Source organism: Balaenoptera musculus, chromosome 8 (genome assembly GCF_009873245.2).
Source record: "Balaenoptera musculus isolate JJ_BM4_2016_0621 chromosome 8, mBalMus1.pri.v3, whole genome shotgun sequence".
Taxonomy (NCBI): domain Eukaryota; kingdom Metazoa; phylum Chordata; class Mammalia; order Artiodactyla; family Balaenopteridae; genus Balaenoptera; species Balaenoptera musculus.
The window spans coordinates 5,110,101-5,136,531 of NC_045792.1; the positions used below are offsets into that span (position 1 = coordinate 5,110,101).

General features: G+C 52.4%; 1 protein-coding gene across 1 annotated transcript; it reads right to left on the reverse strand.

Annotated features, from left to right (window-relative positions):
* Nucleotides 1-245: 245 nt before the first annotated feature.
* On the reverse strand, nt 246-24,978 carry KCNJ5 (potassium inwardly rectifying channel subfamily J member 5). Its single transcript, XM_036859145.1, has 3 exons — nt 24,748-24,978; nt 5,392-6,340; nt 246-1,931 (listed from the first exon to the last, which is right to left on the reverse strand). The coding sequence occupies exons 2-3, from the start codon at nt 6,326-6,328 to the stop codon at nt 1,609-1,611; spliced, it is 1,260 nt and encodes a 419-aa protein (XP_036715040.1). The 5' UTR covers nt 6,329-6,340; nt 24,748-24,978; the 3' UTR covers nt 246-1,608.
* Nucleotides 24,979-26,431: the final 1,453 nt, after the last annotated feature.

The following is a 26,431-nucleotide window of genomic DNA, read 5'->3' on the forward strand; positions in this document are numbered from 1 at the left end:
CTAGTTCTGTGGCCAGAACATCTGACAGCTCTCTCCAGGTCTAGGTGAGCTAATGAGGAACCGGTCGGCCTCTACCCATGCCAGACGTGCCCCATCGCTGTGACAGCTGCACCGTCTGTCCGTCCTCTTCCTGCGCCTCTAGACTGGAAAGGAAAAACCTCTGCCATTGTCATTTTTTTTTTTTTTTTGGTGGTGCCACATGGCTCGTGGGACCTCAGTTCCCTGACCAGGGATTGAACCCGGGCCCTCGGCAGTGAAAGTGCCAAGTCCTAACCACTGGACCGCAGGGAAGTCCCATGCCGTTGTCCGCTCAACTCTCTCTTAACGTTCACCCCCTTCCTGATTCTCCGTGTCTGCAGGGTGAGGGTGACGCCACCCCCTCCCCTGGCCATCATCTCTGCTCTCCAGGCCCAGATGCCGTGTTACACTCCCGCCTGCCGGAGGGGAGGCCCAGGGCCCAGGCCTAGGCACCAGCTGAGGGTCGCCAGCCTGGGCTCAAAGGCGACGCCGCCTCTGCGGGCACCTCTCCCGTTGCTTCATGTCCGTATGTCGCCTGGTAACAGAGGTTGAAGTCAGCGATCTCGGCGACAGTTGCTGCTGCTGCTGATTTTAAAGTTCGAGTTGCCTGCCTTTCTCTGTGCTTCGTCCCTCCCCCTCCCTGTTTCACACCCACTGGCTCTCCCCGTCCTCTGACCTCAGCATTCTCCCTGGATCGCACCATGGGCTTTCTGAGATTGTGAGTGAAACCACAGTGAAGCTTAGAAGAACTTTGAGATTCTTGGGCCAACAGTCCCAGCAAAGATCCTGCTGCCGGGGTTCTCTCTCGGGTGGGAGGTGCAGGCACGGTGTGGCTGGGAAGGCCAGGAAGTGACCGACGGAGACGCTGCACGTGCCCGAGGTGCTCTGCGGCCCAGGGCCCCGACTAAATGTCACCCAGAGGAAAGCAGTGATCTGTAGGCTACATTAGACACACAGAACACAGCAGGGGAAAACACACACTTCACAGGTAATGCAGGGATCGCCCAGCAAGGGCCTTGCACTCTGTAGCGCACTAAGTGGTCACTGGTCACAGATTTGCAAGGAACTGCTGCCAGACTTGGATCAACCTTAACCCCGAAGTCTGTGAGCTCCCCCGAGGACCGGGGGTTTGAGCTTCCGGGCAGGCAGAATCTCCCCGCCCTGAATCCACAACGAGCCCCAGGGTGATCAGAATGAGGGGAAGGGGGCGACAGCCCTCTCTAGGTGTCACCCCTGGAGGGCTGCTGCCAGTGGGGGTGTGAAACCCAAAGAGAAAGGTGATCTGGGCCAGTTGGCAGAGAGAGGGGTGTGAGGACAGAGGCCACCTGTGTGTTTCGTCGTGGGGCAACCCCTCCTGGCCTGGCCCTTAGCCAGTGTGACAGAGGCCAGGGGAGAAGAAGCAGCCCTGCCACGGGGGCCCAGGCAAGAGCTGGCAGGTGCCAGGACTGGGTTACTTCTCCTCCCCACAGAGCCTAACGGCTCCTGGCTGACCCCCAGCACACTCAGCTGGTTCACCCCTCCACCCCCAGCCCTGCAGCATCTGTGCTCATGAGAAGCCAGTGAGGGGAGGTTGCGGGGAGAGTGCCGTCCTCACACCGAGCCCCTGGTCTCCCGGGACCCACTCGGACCCTCAGGCTCTTCCTCTCCATCATGCTCAGCCTCCGCGTCCAGCTCTGCTCCAGCACAGACTCCCGGCAGTGGGGGACTGGGGAGGTACTGCAGGAGCCGGCCTTCCCGCTTCACTTCTGCCAGCTCCTTGGCACAGCAGCTGGGCGTGTTGGTTTCATAGGTGTCGTGGAAGGTGTTGTAGTCCACCTCATAGAAGCCCTTTTCCAAGGTGAGGACTGGAGTGAATCGGTGGCCCCAGAGCACCTCCGTATCCATGTAGGAGCTCCGTGCTTGGCAAGTCATGCCTGGGTGAACAGAAGGCACACGTGTTACAAGTGGCCACAGCTCTCCATCCATCTATTCACCTATCCATCCAATCACCCACCAATCAGTCATCTATCCGTCCATCCATCCATCTATTCACCTATCCATCCAATCATCCACCAATCAGTCATCCATCCATCCATCCATCCACCCATCCATCCATCTATTCACCTATCCATCCAATCATCCACCAATCAGTCATCCATCCAACCATCCACCCATCTATCCATCCATCTATTCACCTATCCATCCAATCACCCACCAATCAGTCATCTGTCCATCCATCCATCCACCCATCCATCCATCTATTCACCTTTCCATCCAATCATCCACCAATCAGTCATCCATCCATCCATTATCCATCCATCCATCATCCATCCATCCATCATCCATCCATCCATCCATCTATCCATCCATCCATCCATCCATCCATCCATCCATCCATCCACCCTATCATCCATCCCTCCATCCATTCAATCATTCATCAAGCGCTTGTTGAACGTCTGCTTTGTGCTAAGCACGATGCAGATAGAAAGCTGAATAAGACACGATCCTTGCCCTGAAGGAGCTCAAGGAATGATGGAGGCAGAAAATTAGAAATTAACAATGCAAGGTTTTGGAGTTGGTTCCTGGAGACTGGAGTGGATAATTCAGAAATGGACGTGGTTCCTGAAAATGCATTAAGTTCTAGAAGAGTGAGACAAGAAAAGAGGCAGGAAAAGTGTTTGAACAAAGATAAATTCAGCATGGCTGAACCCAGAGAAACTGACAGGCACTTAGAACACCCAGGGGTTGTTTTGGGTGGATACACATGGGCAGAAGCCTACATGCGCGTACACACACACACACACACACACACACTCACAGCATGGCTCCTTGATTGGAGCATGCCCCAATGTCTCCATTCCCTGTCCGCTCAGCCCTGGCATGCCTGTGTTATTTTTAGGTGCTGCTTTCTCTCCAGAGAGGGCAGCTTTGTTTATGGATGAGGACGCCTTTGAGCTCAGGGCCATGTGGAAGCAGCTTTCTGATATTTAATCTTTCAGCCAAGGAAGGTCCTAGCTTGTGCTCTTCAGGGACTGCTCCAGCCCCCCAGTTTGGACGTTCTCTGGCAGGGGCCTCATACACACCAGCCCCAGGGCAGAGGCTGCTCCCCACTCGGTGCTCGGTGCTAGGCAACTCCAGTGTACCCCACATGCTGCGGCTCGCAGCCTGCTGTCTGCTCTCAGGGTGCTGCCTGCACCGGGCCTCTCCCCTCCGTCCTTGGACAAGCCCCTCAGCTCAGCAGAGGTGCAGAGGCCCAAGCTGGGCACTGACCAGCCTAGACACGGGCCAGGTGTCTGCAGGCTCGGGGGCCTCAGGAAAAACTGCAGGACAGGACCTCCATGGAAGCTTTAGGCCAACCCTCTTGGGGTCTTCCTGCCCTTCTTCTGTCCCCCCGCTTGGGAGGGGGCTGCCCCATGGCTGGAAACCCACCTGTGTGTCTGGCAGCCATGTTCCAACGCACTTGGAAAGGACAGAAGCCCCTCTGGGTGGCAGGCACTGCGCTTCACATACGCTACTCCATTTCGTCATTTAACCCCGAGTGAGCCTGTGAAGTTTATTATCCTCATCTTGCTGGCAAGTTGAGCAATCTGCCCAAACTCACACAGGCAGGCTGCACAGAGCCGTGCTGATCAAACCTCGGCCTGAGCTCACAGCCCGTACTTGTCTCCATAGGTGTGGCCAGCAAGCTCTTAGCGATGCTGAGATCAGAGCCAGTGTGGGTGGGTGGTCTCCTTCTCGTCTCCCTGCAGACCCAGGGTTACCCAGGTCATGCGGGCAGAGGAGGTCAACCAGGTGGGGGGCCAGCCTCAGGACCTGACTTTGAGGCATCGTGAGGGAGAGGCCAGTGGGTGGCAGTGAGGGCGGGGGTGGGGCGGAGGGGCCGTGCTTAGGCACCGCTTTCCTGTTTGTCCCTGCGTCTCTGACCTGACCCCTCCTTTGTGGCCTCCAAGTGGAGCTTTTCCCCCAGAATCTCAGCCCACGTTCTGATCCGAGCCCGGCACCAAGGTCAGGGTGACCCGCAAGCCCCTGGCACTGTGGGAGGAGGCTCCCTGCATCCCAACTGTCCTGGCCCCAAGGGCTCCCTCGGCTGCCACCATATGCCGCCTGGCCAGGCTCGGCCCCCGAGCAGCTCCCTCCGCCCAGGTCTCTGGGGCCTGTTCGCACCCCAGCCGGTGCCACTGGCTCCGATCGGGAGGGTCTGTGGCTGCCCAGTCCGAGTCTTGCACCCAGCACCCAGCTTCTCAGGAGGCCAGGAAGGCTTGTTTGGCCACCTTTGTGCCAGGCCCGCAACGTTTTGGGGGAGAGTGTGGCGTGGCAGACAAGCTGTAGTCACAGACCTGAGCATGAACCCTTCCTGTCTGCACAAAGCTGCTACCACATCTTTAACAGGAGCTTAATGTCAGCCCTCCATGTTGTTGCCAGATTAGAAAAATATGTATATTCTGAGCCCGGGTGAGATTTCTGCAAGTCATCCTTAGGGTCAGACCTGTGGCTCAGACTCCTTCGTGAGTGAAGAGAAGCGGGGCAGGAGGATGGGAGGAAGCAGAGGTGGGTGCAAGGTTAGGGGGGGCTCCTCGGCCCAGGAAATACAGCGGGGACACGGGGTCCCCCAGGCCTTGGGCTCCCCGAGCCCCGCACAGAGCTTGGCCTTGGGAAGCGCTCAGCTGCCTGTGAGTCCGTCACTGGGCAGGGAGGGGCTGGCCGGGCACGTGTGGGTGTGATGCACGGTTTTCTGCACACCTCGTGCTCATGGAGCCCTTTCCACAGGGAAGACGAGGGGCAGCCAGCTCCACAGGGGCCCACAGGGGCCCACAGGTGTCTCTCCCCAAAGAGGATTCTGTGACTTTGGGAACCTTGGGTTTGGGAAATGCCACACCCTGTCCTCTCCTCAGGAGGTGATTCACACGTAAAAAGGCAATGCCAAGTCCTACCGTAAGAAGCCGGTTCACCTTTGTTTAACCCGGAGTTTCCCAAAGTTATTTGCTCACAGAAGTCTCTTTGGGTGACACCTGCTCCACGATGGCAGTTAGGTGTAGCCTGTTGGAAACCAGTGCTGGCTTTGGGTCACCTGGCTTTGACCTGCATCCTGGCTCCATGACTTAGGAGCCCTTGCTCCTGGGCAAATAATTTGCCTGTGTCTCTGTTTCCATATCTGCAACTGAAGGAAAACTATCTCACTCGATGAGCTACTGCAAGTTTAGAGTCTGGAATGGGCCCAGACGTTGGGCGGGTTCTGTACACCTTAGCTGCTCTCATTCCTCCATCTTGAGGAACGGTACCCCCCCAGATCACCATGCAGGGGTTGGGCCGGTTGAGCTGCCGTCTGGAGACTCCACCTTCTGGAGACCTGGCAGTGGCCTGAGGGGAGGGGCCAAGGAGGAGAAAGCATCTCACCTGTTGCCTCCACCATCCCTTCCAGGATGACCACGATTTCAAACTCCTCCTGATTCAGCTGGGCCCGCGACATCTCCCAGAAAGGGCTCTTCTCGTTGATCTCGTGAGAGATGATGAGTGGGGACACCAGGAAGAGGCGGTCGTCCCCCGTGTCGAAGCCCACGTTGATGTCGGTCTGGTTCAGCGGGATGAACTCCCCCTCCTTGGTCTGCCGGGACTTGATGAGCTTGGCGCGGATGGAGGCTTCCACGATGTGTGAGTTGCGAAGGTCGCCCACGCGGAACATGAGGCAGAGCTTCTCGTCCCGCAGGGAGATGACGGCGTTGCTGGAGAACATGAGGGTCTCGGCCCTCTTCTTGGGCTGGCTGATCTTGACGAACATGCAGCCCACCATGAAGGCGTTGACGATGGAGCCGAGGATGGCCTGGACCAGGAGGAGGAGGATGCCCTCCGGACACTTCTCCGTGATCACCCGGAAGCCGTACCCGATGGTGGTCTCGGTCTCGATGGAGAACAGGAAGGCAGACACGAAGCCACTGAGGTTTTCGACACAGGGGATCCACTCCCGGTCCCCGATGTGGTCCAGGTCACCCCGGATGTAAGCAATGAGCCACCAGATGAACCCAAAGAACAGCCAGGTGACGGTGTAGACCATGGTGAAGACGAGCAGGTTGAAGCGCCACTTGAGGTCCACCAGGGTGGTGAAGAGGTCGCTCAGGTAGCGGTAGGTCTCCTGGACGTTGCCGTGGTGGACGTTGCACTTGCCGCTCTTCTCCATGTAGCGCTGCCGGGGCTTCTTGCCCTCCACCAGCAGGCGTGTGCGGTCGGTGGCAATGGGGATATAGTCGCGGGCCTGCTTGGGAACCTTCTTAGGGTCCCTGGGAGTGACCCCAATCTCCATATCCTGGTTCATGGCATTCCTAGAATCGCCAGCCATAGCTGGGCTATGCTGAATTAAAGAAGACATCATCAGAGGGCCAATAGGCACAAGAAAAGATGCTCAACATCGGCTAATTATTAGAGAAATGCAAATCAAACTAGGAGGTACCACCTCACACCAGTCAAAATGGCCATCATTAAAAAGTCTATGAATAACAAATGCTGGAGAGGGTGTGGAGGAAAGGGAACCCTCCCACACTGTTGGTGGGAATGTAAGTTGGTGCAGCCACTATGAAAAACAGTGTGGAGGTTCCTCAAAAAACTAAAAATAGAGATGCCATATGAGCCAGCAATCCCACTCCTGGGCATATATCTGCAGAAAACTCTAATTTGAAAAGATACATGCACCCCTATGTTCATAGCAGCACTATTTACAATAGCCAAGACATGGAAGCAACTTAAATGCCCATCGACAGATGAATGGATAAAGAAGATGTGGTACATATATACAATGGAATATTACTCAGCCATCAAAAAGAATGAAATAATGTCATTTGCAGCAACATGGTTGGACCTAGAGATTATCATACTAAGGGGAGTAAGTCAGAAAGAGAAAGACAAATACCATATGGTATCACTTATATGTGGAATCTAAAATACAATACAAATGTACGTATCTACCAAACAAAAACAGACTCAAAATATAGAGAACAGACCTGTGGTTGCCAATGGGGAGCAGGGGTGGGGGGAGGGAAGGAATGGGAGTTTGGGGTTAGTAGATGCAAACTATCATATATAGAATGGATAAACAACAAGGCCCTACTGTATAGCACAGGGAACTATATTCAATATCCTGTGATAAACCATAATGGAAAAGAATATGAAAAAGAATATATATATATATATATGTATAACTGAGTCACTTTGATGTACAGAAGAAATTAACACAACATTGTAAATCAACTATACGTCAATAAAAAAAAAAATCATCATCAGTGAGGTGGACCATTCTGATTCACAGAAACCCTGAACTTCAAGGTCACTCTGCCTTTGTGCCCTCAAAGTCCTCTCCTCTAGTGTACAGTGGACCAATAGATGTGGACCAGCAGCAGGCTGGGAGATGCTCAGGGCAGGGACCATGTTTTCTTATATTATTCACTTATACCCCTGGTGCCTAGTACAGGTTCTAGCATATAATGGAAGCTCAATAGTTGTTTGTCGAATGAACAAATGAACACATTCCAGGTGCAAACTCCACATTTAGTGTTTAAAGGCTTTAAAGAAATCTGGGAGCAATTTAAAAAATAGTAATTGCAACACTTTATTAAATGGCTACTGTATTCCATGCCTGATACATGGACAGTCACTTGTTATTTCCACAACAACCCGTGGGAGTGAGAGCTTGTAATCTCCGTTATAGAAACACTGCACTGTTTGCTCAGGCATCAGACTTATTTCCAACAGTCTCTCTCCCTCCTTTAGAGTGTAAGCCCCCCACCCCCTGGCTCAACTTGGGGTCTGTTTTGTTCCCTGATACATCCCAAGTACCCAGAGCATAGCCTGGCACATACTATGTACTCAAAAATTACTATTGAATAAATGGATGAATAAATAAGAAATGAGTCCCAAAGAGGATAAGTGACATCCAGGTGGAAGAGCTGATATTTGGGTTCTCGCTGGTCAGGCCCAAAGTCTATGCCGTTTCCTTTATCCCTCCCTGTCTTCTTTCTTTTTATCTGAGATCTTAGCAGCAGACAGAAAGGAAAAGGCAACATGTGTCTAATTCACCTTGCGGTCACTCCTACCGTCTGAGCTGAAGGTCTGTGGCCGTTTGAACCCTTACGAATATGAAAAATTGCTGTGTAGACCCACCATTAGAAATTCTGATACAGTAATTTCTTGCCCTCTAAGAAATTGAGATGGGCAGGCTGTTAATGCCCCAAGGTTTTCAAAAGGGCTATAAAATATTTTTGGAGTATATGCTGCACTTTAAAGAAACACCCAGAATCCTGTAGTACTCAGTCTACTGTTTTTCTGATATTCTGCTCACAGTCATTTAAAATGCTCCCAAGACATGAAGCTGGGCAGGACCGTGAGACTGCAACAGCAATAGCGTCAATGTCTGCCCAGTCCTGAGCCAGGCACCTCGCTAAGACGCTAATATCGTATGAGCTCATTTAATCCTCCCAACAGAGCTCTTACACTAGTACTGTATCATCACTCCATTTTCAGACAAGGAAAATGAAGCTCAGGTGGTAAGTGGCTGACTTAGGTTTGGGATCTAGGTCTGTCTGGCTCCAGCCCAGGGGGTTCACAGCCCCCAGCACCCAATGGCCTGCAGACCTTGAGGTTCCAAGGAGCAGACTGAGACTGGTGAGCTGCTCCTTCCAGAAGGTTCTAGGAGCTTCTGATCCTGGGGATACTATCATTCAGCCCTTCTTCATCTTTATAAGCAAGTTCTTGACTTCACAGTTACGCCCCTTCCCAGGAAACTGTGTCCCTGATAGAACAACCTAGATGAATGTTCTATAAACCACGAGTCAACCGCCTGACTGACTGAGTGAGGAAGATCTCACCCATCACAGAGAGGCAGACCTTTCCTCTGCTGCCTGAGTGGCTGCAGCAATTCCAGGGTAACCTTTAAAATATCATAGTGAAGGGTCATAGGAAGTGCTGTTTGTCTCAGACATCCACTGGCCATTTCCCGTTCTGCACAGGCCACCTGCTCCTTGCCCCTCGCATGGTGGTTACAAAGATAAATGGAACTAGGAGGGCATGCTTGCTGCTACTTTGCAGAATCCCAAGCACGATTTTGCTCTGCCCCTTAGCCAGGAGACCGTTTACTGAAAACTCGACCAGAGAGTGCCCAGAAATGGGGAGAAATGCTGCTGACCTTGAGGCTCTGGATGCTCCTGGGGACCCCAGCTGCTGGAACCCAGACGGGGGTCCGTTAGGAGTGCTGCCCGTGACTTCTCAAGACCCTGACGTTGGGCAGGGCAGGCTCAGCACCGGCAAGAATGAGTCACCGGCCAGGGCGCCTGGAAAGCACATCAGGTGCCCTCAGCTCTTTCAGGAAAGGAGCTTTCTGCTGATTTTCTGCACTATTTCCTTCTTTACTTTTAAGCATACTTTCATACGTTCTTGCAGAAGAAGGCCTTGTTCTGTGATGGAAACAGAAAAAGGCTTTCTGGGACACCTCAGCCCACATCTGAAAACGTTTTGTCTCCAGCAGACCGGAAAAGAGGTTGGCTTCTGATTTGATATTGGCACCCGTTCTCCACGTGAGCTCGAATCCTCTGCAGGAGTTATTACTCGTTCATCCCAGGGTGAGATCTGGACTCTAGCTCAGCTTTCAACACACCTGCTCTGTGATCCAAAGTAAAAGTCTTAACTTTCTTTGCTTCAGTCTGATCTGCTATAAACCTCGGATACTATTCTCCACCCCTCCAGTCCTGGCAGCCATTACGGGGACCCAGGGAAAGGATATATGAAAATAAACATAAGTATAAATGTAAATAGTTACAAACTCTCCTTGAATTGAAATTTAATGCAATTTCCCAATAACCCCATTCTAAAGAAGACAGAGGCCGGGAGCATCTAAGTCAAGTATTTAAAGCCCCAGTGTGCAATCTGCAAGGCAGGTATCAGGCAGGGTCCCTTGACTACCTGGATTCCTTCTAAGAGTAAGCAAATTGCCCACCCTAGAAATCTTGGTCTCCAGTGCTGTGGCCCAACAAGTCAAAGGGTTTTCATGGACAATGAAGATTCTTTAATCAGATTTTCAAGATCCATTCTATTAATTTATGCATCCATCGAGCAAACACTAATTGATGAACTATTAATAGTTCAACTCGTGTGCTAAGAGCTGGTGATAAAGCAGTAAGATGAATGCAGACCCAGGCCTTGTATAGTTTGTATTCTAGCATTGCCTCTTTGAACCCAGGGGTCTGTGGAGACAGAGGCAGGGAGAAAGTGTTGGCTGGCCGTGGCAAGCTGCTTGTGGGCACTGATCTCTGCAGAGCCAGGAAGAGGGCCTAACTTGAGCAAATCCCATTCAATCTCATCAAGCCCAACACTGCTCTTCATCTTTCATTCTCTCCTGCGTCCCTGAATGGAAAGCTGTGCCGAGACACGATGAAAGCTCTTGGGAAAGGCAGAGCTTCAAGTCCAGCAAAGTGGTTGAATCTCTTTGATATAAAAACACAAGTGGAGAAAGAATCAAAAGAGGCAAAATCAAAGGCAGTTGTATTTTAGATAATGCATTAGTGAATCTGACATCCATTTAAATGCACCTCTGCATTAAGAATTCCAAAAACACCTCTCACGTCCCCAGTGAAGAAAACTCTGTGTCATGGGGGTGCTTTAGAAAGTCATGGACGCAGCAGCTTGATAGAAACTGCACTTGGGGGCCAGCAGGGCTTCCTGAAGACAGCACTGGCCCGGGAATCTTGTCTCAGACTCAGTTCCCCTACTGTGAAATGGGCATAGCAGGCGCCCTTAGCAATTTCCTCCTTTCTCTCTTAGATACACTGGATCAAAGTCTGAGTTCCCTGAGATTTGGGATTTGGCGTGAGATTGGAGGAAGAGTAATGGAAGGAATATACCCATTTCTCAGACTGAGATATTTGTCGACTGTTCTATATGAGTCTATACGGCTGTACTGCTTGTTAAATATGAAAAGACTCCAAACTGGTTGATGAATAAGTTGCTCCAATGCCCTCAAAGACCCTCAAGGTGAGCAGGAAGTATAAAAGTCCTTACCAGTAGAGTATGTACTTGGAACAGAGAGGGCACATGAGAGTAGGAAGAATTCTTTTGTTTTGTTTTTTTTTAAATCTTACCTACATCTTTTTTTTTTTAATATTTATTTATTTATTTGACTGCATCGGGTCTTAGTTACGGCAAGCAGGCTCTTCATTGTGGCGCTCGGGCTTCTCTCTAGTTGCAGTGCGTGGGCTCTAGAGTGCGTGGGCTTAGTTGCCCGGCGGCAGGTGGGATCTTAGTTCCCCGACCAGGGATCGAACCCGTGTCCCCTGTATTGGAGGGCGAATTCTTAACCACTGGCCCGCTAGGGAAGTCCCGAGAGTAGGAAGAATTCTGAGAGGCCCCATGATTCCTGCCCCCATACACTCCCTGTACACCCCCGGACGTGGGGATGGGGTTCTCACTCCCGTGCCTGGGTTTTGTGCTGGCCCAGTTGACTCTAAGCAAGGCAGATCGTTTGGGCGTGAGCCAGACCTAGTCAGAGAAGCCCCTAAAAGGACTGGGCTTCTCCTGAAGCAGGATACTGGAGGCACGAGAGGAATTTGACGAGACAGGTGTTTCCTTTGCTGGCTTTCAAGACGGAGGGGCATTGTGGCGAGGAATGTGGGTGACCATCAGGAGCTGAGAGCAGCCGCTCATTGACAGCCAGCAGGGGAACGAGGACCTCAGTCCTACAGCCGCAGAGAACGAGATTCTGCCAATACCACAGGAGCCGGAGGAGGGCCTGAGCGCCAGACGCCGTGCAGCTGCTGACACCTGGGTTTTGGCCTCCTGAGACTCTGAGTGGAGAACGTGACCATGTGGCGTCTGGACTTCTGACCTTCAGAACCGTGAGCCGACCAATGGTGTTTTAAACCAGTATGTCTGTGCTCAGATGTGACGGCAGAAATAAACAACGTTTTAGTTGTTTAGTTTAGTTGACGACAGAAGAGGAAACCAGGTAATGACGAGTTAGGCACCAGATTGCCCAGCTTCCTACTTTACCTTGAGCTGAGGGACTTCCGGGGAAGTGACTTCTCTGTAAGCCTCAGTTACTTTATCTGTAAAATGGGGACAATAATAGTGCCACAAAGAGGATTGCTGTGACGATGAAACGAAAGGCGTGTGCATGGTGCGTGGCTGATGGGAGGTCTCCTAAGTGGTAGCTCTGTTATCCTCTGTCTAGGGGTGGGGGTGGGAGTTGGATGGGGGCAGGAGAGCTTCAAGCATCAAGGACGAGGAAGGAGGACCACCAGGGCCCTGTGCCTGCTGCGCCAGCATCATGCTGCCATATGGCTTCATTCCATTCACTCCTGCGAGGAGGGCATCGTCTTCATCTTACAAAGGCGGGAGCTAGGAGGGAGCTTAAATAAGCACACCCAGAGTCACACAGCATCTGCTGGGAGCTAAGACCCAACGCAGTGTCTAGATTCCACAGCGGCTGCACCAGATTGGCGCCTGCGGCTTGGAGAGGAAGAGGTCTTAGATGGCTCTGGTCTCTGTGGGGTCCTGGTGGGGAACCCCTCACTCTCTTTCCCCAGAAGCCGTGCCTGAAGAACTTTCTAAGAACCTTCACTTTCGGTTCTTTTCACACTGAGGCAGAGACGGTTCTGGTGCTCAGATCAGGGCGTTTCTCTTGCATGTGACCTGCCTTCTCCACACAGGAGCGTGGGAAGAGGAGGAGGGGAAGCACCAGGGCTGGGGGGACAGGGGACCCCTGAGCGCAGTGGCCTGAGCATGGAATCGGGGTCACCAGCCTGGCTTTCCATGACCATGACCCCTCTTCTCCCAGCCACCTGTCTCGGGCCAAATACCCCAACTGGGCTTAGAAAGGGCTGCTCCAGCCTCCTTCCTGCCTTCTGGGCCCCGGACAGTTCGGAGGCCCGGGAAGAAGCAGCAGGCGCCTGGCCTCAGCCTACAGGCCGCCCACCTGGAGCCTGGCGTAGAAACAGCAGAGAGAGAGGCCAGGGCCCGTGGACGCGGGAGACCCAGGGGCTGGCCCAGAATGGGTGGGACTGGCCAGGAAACTGATGGCCGAGCAAGCCCCTCTTCAGCCAGGAGAAATTGGCCAGCAACTCCAGCCCCCTAGAGCCTGGGCCCAAACCGCATGATGGGCTGGCTCCTCCCAGGGCCCAGCCCTGGTTTCCCAGCTTTCACGGTTACTAACCTTGAAAACAAAACCAGAACTCTTTGTAGTACATTCTGAGGTTTAATGGCAACGAGTCAGAAGTAATACATCTTTAAAAACCCAGCAGATATTTTGTTTAAAAGCCTCATCATTTTGCAGCTATTTGCAGCTATCAACTTAGGTGGGAGTCTATTCTCTATTTCCTGGATGTTTTGTGGTTTTCCTTCTTGAACCCAAGCTCAAAAAGTATCTGGGTGACACCACACGTGTGAAAGCCCATTGGAGACCGTGGCACACAAGATTCATTCATTCATTCATTCCTTCATTCAGTGAGTCGGTGACCCCCACTGAACGTCCCCTGCAAACGTGCATGATCGCCCTGGGGGGTGTAGAAGGAGGTGGCGCAGCAGTTCAGCCCTTTCCTGCGCTTTCCATTCACATTCCCAGGGGTCTTGTTAAAATGCAGATTCTGGTGCAGTAGCTCTGGGGTTCCCAGAACCTGCGTTTTCTCAAGGAGCTCCCAGGGACCTCGATGCTCTAGTCCTCAGGCACCCACTGTGGGTGCACTCATTGTGGGTGCCCACTGTGACCAGCTGGGGGCTGGACGCCATGCTGAGGCCCAGGTCCCACAGCCCAGAAGCCCGACCCTGGCCACTCTCATGGCAGTGGAGACGGAGGACCCCTGCTCTATTTTCTGCCCTCAAGGAGCTCACGGAATGGTGGGGACACACAGGCAGACGGTGCACTAGAGAGTGACAGAGGGACCAAGGCACAGTTCTGGATTCAGCCTGGCCTGAGTGGGTGAGGAAGAGTAAGGAAAGACTTGGTGAAGAGGGTGCCCAGCGGGCGGGGTGAGGTGAGCCCTCGTGACACGAGACACGGGAGCCTCATAACAGCTCAGGCACTTAACGCCCCACTACACGCCACCGCTGTGCTGGGTGCTTCTTCCGCATTGTCTCATTTAGTGCTCAAACATCTTAGCAGTTTCATTTACAGATCACAAAAGCAGGGTGATTTAGTAACGTGCTTAAGCCCACTCAGTTATTAGGAGGCAGGACTAGACATGTTTGACTCCAAACCTCTAAATGCAGCTCTGAAACACCTGGCCCAGGAGGCGGCGGACGACACATTCCGATCTGTGCTTGGAAACCAATTCATGATTTACTGCCGTGCTGCCCGTTCTGCCTGGGCTGCAGAGTAGAGCTGGGGCTGTCCCCCCTCTCCTCCATCCACCCTCCTGCTTTTCGCCTGAGCTGAAAGCTCCCCGTGCTTACATCTGCTCCTGGACTTTTTCTCACCACAGCAGTATTTGCTCACACAGGTCCCCAGTCGCTCCAAGGAGACAGGGTGTCCGCATATCCCAGCCAACACCTGGTGTCTTGGTGTAAATCACCAAGCGCCCCTTTCACTCCCAGAAGCATCTCTGTGTGGATGCGCTGGGCTCTCCCAGGGCAGAGACCACTAGCCGGTGGCCACTGATCTCACTGTGAATGACTCTGGCTGGGCTTCCCTTCATGTCAGGGGTGTCTGCCTCTGCCAGGAGTGGAGCCAATACCTGTCCCTCACGAATGGGATGAGCACGCTGTAGTGACCAGAACCCAGGAGGCTGGTACCCAACTCGGCCGCCTCCAAAGGCAGATGAGTGAGGCCAGAGAACGGAGCTGCTGCTTCTCTGAACACAGACACACCTCACGTGCGTACTGACCAGACAATGTGCTTTCTCTTATTTTAATTCAAATATGAGACTTCTCAGACCTTCTTTTCCACATTTTTGATAGAGAAAAAGATTTTAAAAGATATAATTCCTATTCTAGGAAAAGCAATTATGCAAACCCATGGTAAATGCAATCAAAACTTGCTCTGGGTCCTGGGGACACTATAGGGAGTGGTGGGGACTGAGGTGAGCAAAGTACACGTGTGGTGCCACAGGGGGCAGCGCTACTCAGCTGCAGCTAATTACTGTCATGCAAGAATGTGGAGCTGGTGCTGCAACATCTTCCACTTTCTTTTTCTAGAAAAACTAGAAATGAAGACTTTTAAACAGGAAATTTTGTTTTTTCAATGTTGACAACTAATTCAACGATTTCTGAAACACCGAGCGAGCCAAAAAAAATCTATCTGTGAGTCAGATTCAGTCTGTCAGCTGCCAATTTATACTCCTGGGCTCCCGAGACAGAGAGAGGCTCCTTGCCCACGTGGACATGTTGGCTGGGACTTTGAGTTACGCTGAGCGTGGTGTTAGGGTTGTGGTCATGCCAATAAATTCTCCTCAGAGCCTCCTGTTTGCACTAATGAGTCTGCCATGTACACCGCCTGTCAATCCTCAGTACAAAGGAAGCCAGGAGGCCAATGTAGGACTCACACGATAGCAAAGAGACAGAGAATGGGCTGCTGCTCGGTTCCCACCGTGGTCCCAACCAGCCCCGTCTCCCCGCCCATAGCCTTGTCCCCCCTCCCCAGAGCCCTCCGTCGTGCAGGGGGCTGCCGTGGCCCCCTCTTCTCACCGGGCATCCTCTGCCTACCTGCCTTCTCCTCCCAGTCACACCCCTTGCAGTTATGCTGCAGGAAGCAGGGTCTCCGGGAAGCATTACGCTCTCCACTTCACTGATGGCAGAAGTGGTTCCCAGTGGGAAGAGATTCTGACTAGAAATGCTTTGGGAAGGTGGAGGGAGCGCCCTCTCCGGGGTGGCGTGGTGGGCTGTGGGGCCAGGAGGGGCATCAGGTCAGGAGTTGTCTCTGGCTGGGACGTAATGGAAGCTGCGCATCCGTCATTAGGGGATCCTGAGCCAAGAGGGCTGTAGAGCGCAGCGGGAGGAGCGGGGCGGACCCCAGGCGCTGGCTTGTGCCCAGGAGGCTCTTCGCTGTCGCAGGCTCACAAGGGCTCAGGACGCGTGTGCTCCTTGTAGCCCTGCTCCTGGACCAACGCCCAAGAAAGAGGATTCTGCCGAGGTCTGCTACAGCACACTGAACGTTGGCACCCCTCTCTCTCAGATGCAAAACTGTCCCGTGACAAGGAAAACAGATATCATATGACATCGCTTATATGTGGAATCTAAAAAAATGGTACAAATGAACTTATTTACAAAACAGAAATAGAGTCACAGATGTAGAAAACAAACTTATGGTTACTAAAAGGGAAAGGTGGGGAGAGATAAATTAGAAGATTGGGATTAACATATACACGCTGCTATATATAAAATAGATAACCAATAAGAACCTACTGTAGTAGCACAGGGAACTCTACTCAGTGCTCTGTAATAACCTATGTGGGAAAAGAATGTAAAAAAAGAATGGATACATGTATACGTATAACTGAATCACTGTGCTGTACACCTGAAACTAGCACAACATTGTAAATCAACTATACTTCAATAAAAATTAAATAAAACAGTCCCGTGACTGCATGAGGGGGGCATGTACCAGGAGAAGGGCGGGGGGCTTTCAGTGGAACGTGGAGCCGGGACCACGTGGATGGAGGAACAGGCCTTGCCGGGCGGGACCCCCGGTCACCGCGATGTCCCTGCATGCCACCATCCTGACTGCTGAGCTGCTGAGGCTGCGGCAGGGGGGCCGCTGTGTAAGGTGTGGGAGGCTCAGGGCATGAGCGTCCTGTGCTGCCTGCGACTGCTCAGAATGACCTTCCCTGGGGAGCTGTCACAGACTGCCCGGTCCCACCTGCTCAGGCCTCCCGGGTCTCCTTCCTGGGGCTGCCTCTGTCCCTCCCAGGGGAGCCCTTGAATCTGGTCCCTCAGCATGGGTGGGACTGTTAAGCAAAGTCAAGGTAGGGGTGTGGCTGCAGGGCCGGGGTCACTCCTAGGTAAGTCACCTGTCCCTAGGTTTGCCTCAGACATGCCCTGACCAGAGCCAGCTCTTTAGGGAGCGTCTATCCCATGTGTGCTGCTTCCCCCATGCCCTTTGCACTCATTTTGTTTTTGTTTTAAATATGTGTTCAATTTACTTCCTGCAGTGGGTTATGCTGACTTATTTTTATTTAAATAGCCCTGGAAGTGAAATGTGTGTATGTGTGTGTGTGGTTTTTTTTTCTCTGAACCAGATGTATATTAACCTTATGTGTATTCACTCACCTAATCAGCTCCGCAACACTGTGGAGAAAGCGCAATGCGTCCATTATACAGATAAGGAGACTGAGACTCAGGGAAGGTCACGTGGCTGGGAAGCCGCAGGACCCACTTGAACTGACACTGGGCTGACCACAGGGTCCACGCTCTCCCACTCTCCCACTCGACATCCATCCAAGTCCGGAGCACTAGACAGAGTGCAATCTTGATCCTGAATTATAATCCCAACTCTCCTGGCCACATACCTTGCCCTGAACTACACATCATTTCACAGATCCCTACCCTGGGTCCCTTTCCTGTATAAGAAATGGAAATATCCACAGGAATCGTAGTGTCAATGAAATACCTGCTATTTTATCAGGAAAATTTTACTCCACCAAATACCAGTATAAGGCACTCGGCCCCCTAATCCGAATTGTTACTGGATAAGGGCAGGTATGAGGTATGAAATAATAGCAGTGTTATTACTCTATGGAATTATTATGGAATAATAATGGTAATTGCCATCTCTGTGGGGCCCATTCATAACTCTTGGACTGGCTCATGAGAATCCTATGACTTTAGTCCCACTTTGTAGTTGGCTAGCTGTCCAAGGACACACACATGCTGGTTAAATCACTCCCACGACAATGACACTTGACATGGAAACACAGACTATGAGGTTTTGGGTAATAAAAATGACGGAAGATTTAACAATAGGTCTAGCAGGTGGCCTTGACCCCTGGCTGCACAGAGAAGGGGCTGGTCAGTGCCAAAAGGGTGAACCTGGGCCCTCAGAACCTCGGGCAGCCCAGACCAGACCACTCATTCAGACTGCATCCTCGGACGGGTCTCCACCACGATTCCAAGGAAGGAATAAAAGCTTCTGCATTATTTTTTGGTATCTGGAGAGGAACATGAGCCTTATTTGAAGTGCTGTGGACTAATCCTACGCTTACTTTGTCATTAAAGACACAAAAACATGGGGAGTTTGCGATACAGATAAAAAGCAAAGAGAAAAGGATTAAATGGTGTTTCACTGAAAGGTTTTTAAAGGAAGACAGGGTTCTCATCTGAAATGAGAGCAGACAGATCTGGCATTTGCTTGTGGAGTTCAATTCTTTGGAGGAAACACAGACAAAAAGATCATTTTGATGGTATTTAAAAGATCTAGTTGAGTATATCTGAGTGAGTCCAAATATGTTCACTAATTTTTTTAAAATAAATTTATTTATTTATTTTTGGCTGCTTTGGGTCTTCATTGCTTCGTGCGTGGTTTTTCTAGTTGTGGCTAGCAGGGGCTACTCTTCGTTGTGGTGTGCGGGCTTCTCATTGCGGTGGCTTCTCTTGTTGCGGAGCTCGGGCTCTAGGTGTGCGGGCTTCAGTAGTTGTGTCACGCAGGCTCAGTAGTTGTGGCTCGCGGGCTCTAGAGCACAGGCTCAGTAGTTGTGGCGCATGGGCTTAGTTGCTCCGCGGCATGTGGGATCTTCCCGGACCAGGGCTCAAATCCATGTCCCCTGCATTGGCAGGTGGATTCTTATCCACTGCGCCACCAGGGAAGTCCCTATTCACTACTTTTTAAAAGGGTGAAAATCAGGCTTAATTTGAGGTACGGACTATGGATTTGAAAGGCTTAATCACATGTACCTGTCAAGCAATTTAATGTTTTGTAAGCACCTCATTGTTGGGCAATGCATCTATGGAACTGTAGTTGTGACTCAACTTCCCAACTCAAGTTCCCAACTCGTTTGGCTCCCATTTGCTTAAGATGGAACATTTGTTGCCCTCCTTGGCAGGTGCTGCGGGACCTCATGGGTCCTTACGTCTATTCGTCTTAATACTCAGCCATGGTTTACTGGCCGCAGTCCAGATTCACCCTCCCAACCCCCTGCAGGAGATGCATGAAAAATCACGAATAAAAGGGCATGAAAATCAAATTAATTCATTTTACATTTTCCCCCCATTTGTGTCTGTCCAGCCAGTACTTTTCCCTTTGAAGCCGGCTAGCTCTCTGAAAGTGAGCAGAATCGTTATAATACATTCTCTTCACTGTAACCCTCCACTGTGAGTATGTATCCTGCATTAAATAATAAAGCAGATTAATAATTAAATCAAAATGAAAAACCACTTGTTTCCTCTCAACAGCCCCAGGGACAGATTTCCTGGGCTGGTACCAATTTATCAATGACGATCAAAGAATATGAGATACAGTAGCGCAGAGAGATGGTAGTAAGAAAGCAAGATCATGTGAATACAAACAGACTTACATACAAGTGAAAAGATGGCATGGTGACAAGAAGGTAAGAGAACCAGTGGGAAAGGACCAGAGACTCAGAGCGTGACAGTAATAATATTATCCCAGATTGTATTTTAAATGATTTATATGTCTTGACTCATTTAATCATTTCAGAAAAGATGTGACATAGGTACTGTTTTCCCTGTTTATAGATGAAGAAAGAGAGTGAGTAAACTGCCCCAAAGCTAGTGTCGTGGGTCTGGACTTGAACCCAGGCTGACTGGCCCTAGCATCACACGCTACATCTACGGAAAAGGAGGAAAAGGGAGCCTCCACGTGATGCAGTAAAGAGGAAGAAGACGAACATCACGGGAGGCTGAGTGACCAGGAGAAGCAGTGAGAATATAAGAGAAACAGGAAGCAAAGAGGACTGAGTAAAGGGCTGAGCATGAAAGACGCTTAAGGCAGCACAAGATGAAAAGAAACGACACAGTGATGAGAAGTGAGTGAGGGCATCAGAACGTGAGTTGGGAGAAAGAAAAGAAAGAACAGAGAAGAGAATCAGTCAAGGGGAAATAAGCCTATCTTACTTGCCCTTTGCTATGCCATTATACCCATTTTACAGAAAGTAAAATGAAGGTCTGAGGAACTAAGTGATTCGCCCAAGGTCACACAGTTCCTGGCAGATCAAAAGGAACCGTGTTAAGTACAAAATGCCAATGAAAGAAACCAGAGAACATCTAGAAAATGGAGACACATACTCTGTTCATGAATGGGAAGGCTCAACACAGAAAAGATGTCAGCTCTCCCCAGGCTGATGTATAGATTTAATGCCATTCTTATCAACCTCCCACAAGATTTTTTTGTAGATACAGGGAAGATTATTCTGAAATTTATATGGAAAGGCAAAGGAACTAGAATAGGGAAAACAATTTTGCAAAAGAGTAAGATGGAAGAAGCCAGTTTACTCAGTTTCACAACTTACTATACAGGCAGAGTGATCAAGACCATGTGGTTCTTCAAGCCCCTTGGAAAGCCTTCTGCGGTCCACTGGGACCTCCTTGGCCCCCTCATCTCTCTGGCGAGGCTCCCCGCCCCCCGACGCTATGGCACGGCTGCCTTCCCCCTAGTCAGTCCTGGGAGAGGCTCCAGGCAGGACAGACAGGGTGTGTAAATGACCGAACCTGTATCACAAGTTCCTACACAAGGTCTGGCCTGTGGTAGGAGCTCCATACACATTTTTGAAGGAATATGCGAGCGACTTTTTAAGTTCATCCAATAAAGGGCACTTTCCAAAGTGACTGAGGCAACAGGACTCGGGACTGTGTTCCCTGATCTCCAGTGGGGTCGTCTGCGATAGCCCAGGAGCGCTGGCTGTCACAGCCTTGCTTGTGAGGTGCCTTGGACCTGGGCCCCCGTGGACCTGTTACCCCAGCTGGACAGCAGCTTCCTGGGGCAGGGGTGGCCCCTCGTCCCTGCTGCTCTTGTGACCCCCCAGCCAGGCTCTGGGGATTAATGCTCAACAGCCCAATCTTGGGGGAAGGGGAGCAGACTCCAAGTGCAAGACGTGGGGCACAGGTTCAGCCCTGGATGACACGTTTCCACTCTTGCCTTTTCCCCTCTTTTCCTTTATGAGCAGCAAGAAATAACACAGGATGATGGCTCTAGGACCTACTTGACTTTAAACGCTGGGAGCCTGAAATGTAAGAGAGGACATAGTGGCAGGTGGCACACACAGCCCCAAACAACCAAGTCTCAGGAGATGAGAGTGAGAACCTAAAAGCTTGTCCTTGTCACCATCGATCTCTGACTCCCCCCTCCACTTCCCTTTTCAGTGTCCCCACCGGCTTCTCTGGCCACCATACGGGTTGACCCTTGGTGACCAGGAAGTGCCGTTGCCACCTGCCAAACTGGTCAGATATCCCTGACCTCTGCCCCTCAGCCTGCTCTGGTCTGGAATGATGATGGAACTTAACATGGATGCACAAGCCAGGATCTCCAGGGTCATGTGTTAAAGGTTTGGCTCTGACATTTAGCTCAACAGGGCCGTTGGCCAGTGTAGCTGCCGTCCTGGGCTCTGGGGACTAGAATAGCTCACTTATCAGAATGTCAAGGTAGGAGGCGCTAGATAAGCTGGGCTGCACTGGCAGAGGCCACCACTCGGTCCCTCGGCAGCCAGGGCTCCGGAAGGGGAAGCTGTCCCCTCTGGTTTAAAATTATTCCAGAGAAAGCCACTCCACAGGTCTCTTAGAGAAATACATTCAGGTGTTGTTGTTTTTTTCAAATGTCTCCCTTCAGTCCTTTGTGTTGGCTCTCCCATCCTTCTTATCTTGTCTTTAGGAAAAACAGAGCAATTCCTCCATGGCTGACAACAGTCTTACAGACAACTGATGATGGGGCCCTGGCTCCCAATGCCCCGTCTGTAGCTCAGACACGGTGGAAATTTAATCTAAAAATGGCTCCTTCCAACCACCTAATGGATTCCTGGGCCACACCCTTCTCTCCATCATCCTCCCATCTGCAGCCTAAATATTCAACCAGGATTGCTCAGAAAATGCAAACTTCTGCTAACGTTCTCCTAAGTGGAAAGCATAACCCTCCCTGCCCGAATGATCACGTTCCCAGGTTTTCAAAAATTAATTATTCCTGGCACATGCTCGGAGATCAAATCGATGGTTGCTGAATTGATTTAAAAACAAAGAACAGACATAGACGCAGTTTTCAAGTACGTGAATGCACAGGACGCTGCTGGTGGCTTTGACCACAGGACGCAACGAGAGCTTGGCCGTATTTGGAGCAAACAGGAGGGAGGGTGGCACCCCTGCTGTCACCTCGTGCTGCTGGTCAGCATTCTCACTGGCCACTGGGGCACCTCTAGGGTCTCCTGGATGGGAAACCCCGGAGGGTGCCGACAGAGAGCCCCAGGGGCATCTTGCTACGCAGCCTGTGGGGTGGGAAGAATGCTGGTGACAGGGCCACACTGATTCTGCTGGACCCACAGATAGAGGGAAGAGCTCTGCCCGGCTCAGGATGTGCCCGAAGACTCCGGGGAACCCAAGTCGGGGAGTCCCACTGGGATCTGACCCTGGGCAGTGCGGGCCCTTCTCTCCCCTCCCATTTCACCCTTGCCTCTGCCTCCTGCCGCGCTGCTTTCTGCACGGAGTTCACCCATCTCTGCTTACTGTCGGCGGGCTACTTAAACAAGGAAGGCTGCGGGAGAGTCTGTGTCTGAGTGATGCCCTTCCTGTTGGAGAGCTAGACAGGGAGTCTAGAATATGGTTTGGGGAAACTGGGAGCCCCGTGCTTTCGTGGAAAGCACAGACCGTTTCTCTATGGGATGTTTCCTCTTTCAGCGATGGCCCTGGTGTGGTTCTAATAATTGATGCTGTTGTAACAATTTATTATCAATCTTGTGGTGACTGAACGGAGCCTGACAAGTAGTAAACACTCGATAAATGCCCCAAAATATTCCTTCCAAGGTAAAAGAATGCTTGTCTTTTTCTAGCCTTAGGTTCCAAATCTCTACTCTGTGAACTTAGTTTCAGATTGTGTGGGTACAGGATGGTGTAGGGGGGCGGAATGAGGTGAGGTCAGGGGAGGCTGGGAGGAATAGTGGGAAAAGCACTGGATGGGAAAAGAAAAACACAACCTCATTACGTACGTAAAATGCCTTAGGTCACACAGGAAGCGTTCATAAGTGACAATTCCCTGATATCAGTGCCAAAAAGCACCCCTGCCCTGCACCCCAGCACTTCCTCTGAGGGCCCTGCCTTCCTCTACCTGGAGTGAGGGCATCTCAGGCAGGATCAATAGCTGAAAATCACAGGCCGACCAGGCTTCTCATGTCGGAGCCCAGCCAAGGGCCCGTCTCTCTAACGCCCACACCAATGGCTCTGCTAGATTCTCCCACCAGATTTTAGGAAGCCCGACGGCCTCTGTCAGCCAGCTGATGGGATTTACACCTGGGTTTTAAGGAAAGGTATAGATATGGGAAGGCCAGAGCACCTTTCAGGCTTGCTGTTTGACAGTGGAAACAATCCGGATTTGAAGCCAGAGGACAAGCATTTAGAAGTTAATGGCTGCTTACTAGCGCTCAGAGCTCTCCAAACTTCAGCCTCATCTATAACGTGGGTGGGAGGAGCTCCACGTCACAGGACTGGAGTCCAGATTACCGCACATGAGCGTGTCCAGCTCAGTATTTGGTTCATAAATATTAGCTTCTTTTCACTGCCTCCCTCCCACATGGAGAAGTACTTTGGGAAGCAGAAAGCCCTACGATGTATAGCTTAGTGATGAAAAAGAGGTACGGTTTGGAGTCAGGCCCAGGTGAGACTCTCACTTGAAGTCTGTGGACCTCCAGCAAGTGACGTCGCCTTGCTCAGCTGCACTTTCTCCCCTGTAGATCGAGGATGGTGATATCTGCTCCATTAAAAGGCTCAGAAGACAGCAAAGTGCTGGGCATGGTTTGACCCAAAACAACCACTCATGTGCCTGTGGGTCTGCTGGTGTTCGAAAGGACTCTCAGAGCAGGTGCTGAGCTGGCCTTGTCCGACCCGATGCTTGGCACAAACCCTGGAGCTTCGGGGCCAGAGCTGGTCCAAGGAGCCGGCAGCGCACAGGCTGCCCCGCAGTCCAGGGAGGGGGAGAGACCTGGTTGAGGGGAGGCACCACAGCTCTCCAGGGAGATGCGTGGGTTTGGGGAGCACGGGGATAACGGTGCCATTCCCTAGTCCCTAACCCTGCCCTTGGAGCTTTGCCCCCCCACCGGCCTTTCCGAACAGTTTGAAAGATGTTTAAAAAGAGATACGGAGGCACGCAGGAGGTGACGGGGCGGCAGGAGGGCAGAATCAGCAAGGCCATGTTGCCAATTTGGCCGGACTTAAAAGGAAGCAAGACTAAGCTGAGGATTTAAGGCTAAAAGGGCTGGCCGCCCGCCCCGGCTCTCCATGCCCACACTTGAAGGCAGAGCGGCTGCCCAGGGGAAGGATTCCCCCTCCCCACTGCCCCGGCCTCGCCCAGCCTGATGCGGGTTTTGGTGCCACAGGATCCCAGCTCTAGAACAGAAGAGCCACATTCACAGCCCTCTGAAGCCTAAGCTCCCAGCCCAGGGCAGCGCACCGGCTGCGGGGAGCTCAGATTTCCTGGCTGAACTTTGGACCCATCCTAAGCCCTTCCCTGTCCCCAGGGCTCCCAAACTGGCAGGTGCCGGGGAAAAGCCAGCTGCTCGGGCAGTGGGCACCCTGAGAGCGCCCGTCCTGCCTTCCAGAACCGGTGAGCTGGGGAGAAGCGGAGGAGGAAAGAAGACAACTTACTTGTTGAGATGGGAGCTTCCACGCCACACTGATGCTAACTTCTGGGGTGCCCCTCCGAGGCGGTGCAGGAGCCTTCAGGGCCCGGGAGGGGATACCCCAGCCCCAGCCATCACGGCAGCCTCGGACTCTGCCGGGAGCCTCTGCCTGCGTGGGGTCCGGTGGGCAGAGGCTTCTAAGCCATTCTTTCCCTTCCTTCGCCAGCCCCTCCGGTCCCAGCCACTAGTCACTCCCTTTCTCCAGCGACAGTGGCAGGAGGCGCGCGCGCTCTCTCTCTCTCTCTCTCTCTCCCTCCCTCCGTCCCCTCCTCCCTACCTCCCCTCCGCCCTCTTCTCTCCCCTGCTTCTCCTCCCCTTCTGCCCCCAGTACAATGAATCTCCGTGTACTGATGTGTAATAACCGATGTAAAGGACCACGGGCGAAGCGATGGGGAGGGGGACGGGGCCGGGCGGGGGTTTTCAGCGCGACGTGACGGGGGCGCCGTCCGTTCTGAATGAGTCCGAGCGGGAAGGCGGAGAGACACCCCGCGGGCGGGGGCCGGCGGCTCTGCGCTCCCTTCCCCGCGGGCCCCGCCCCTCCGTCCCTCCCCCAGGTTCCCGCCACCTCCCTGCCGCACCTGCCGCTGGTGCCGGGGCTGCTTCTGGTCGTGCAGGTGCCAAGGACAGAGATCCGTGCGCGCGCGCCTGTGCGTGTGTGTGAGCGCGTGCACGCGTGTTTAGGGGGTGCGGTGCCGCCGACCGAAAGAAGGAAGAAACTAGGCGAGCAGAAATCTTGGATCAGAGCCTTGCTCATTCGCTCCGCCGTGCGTTGATGGGGCGGTTGGCGAAATTTAGTTGCGCTTCTTAGATGGAACCCAGCAGGTGAGAGGCTTTCCTTGGGAAGTTGGAGGGGCCACAGGCTTGGCGCTGCATCCCCAGCCCCACGGACCTTGCTCCCATGGGTGGAGTGAGGGTCTGGGGTGCCCTGACTCACGGGCTGGAGATGGGGCAGGTCCAGAGACAGGAAACAGGCCTGGGGCTCCCAGGCTCTGTGCTCACCCCTGGCCGTCCTCTCCAGAGGCGTGTGGCCTGTGGGCGCGCAGGAAGAGCAGGAAGTGTCCCCTCTGCCCCAGGAGAAGCCCGGAGCCATCCAGAGGCAGAGCCATCGCCTAGCAGTCGTCTCCCTTTCCTCCCTTTTTGAGCTCCTCCCTGCCTGGGGGAAGATGAGTGCCTACGTTCATTCTGTACCTCCTGTGAGTTGTAGGAAAGCCAGCTGCTAACGTCACATCCCCTCCAAAGGGAGGGCTGCTGTCTGGGCAGGGCCTGCAAGCTTCTCCGAGGACTGGCCCATCAGGGGGGCCCTTCCTGGCCTGTCTCTGCCTGTTGTCCAGCCTTTGGGGATCCACAACCCTGCCCTAAGCCCCGAGCCTGTCTCCCTTCAGGGGCAGGCACACCAGATCAGGCGTGTGAAACCAGTGTCTGCCAGGGCAGGGACCCTGGCTGTCATGTTCTCTGCTGTGCCCTCAGCACGTAGCACAGGTGCTCAGTGAATATTTATCAAGTGAACGTTGTCAAAAACAAGAAAACCGGTTTATTAATTAGAAGGAGATGACAAATGCTTGTCACTGGGGCTAAGATGCACCAAACCTGTCCTCTCCTCCATGCACAGTAACGTGGCAGCGACCGAGCAGCTTAGTCTCACGGTGGCA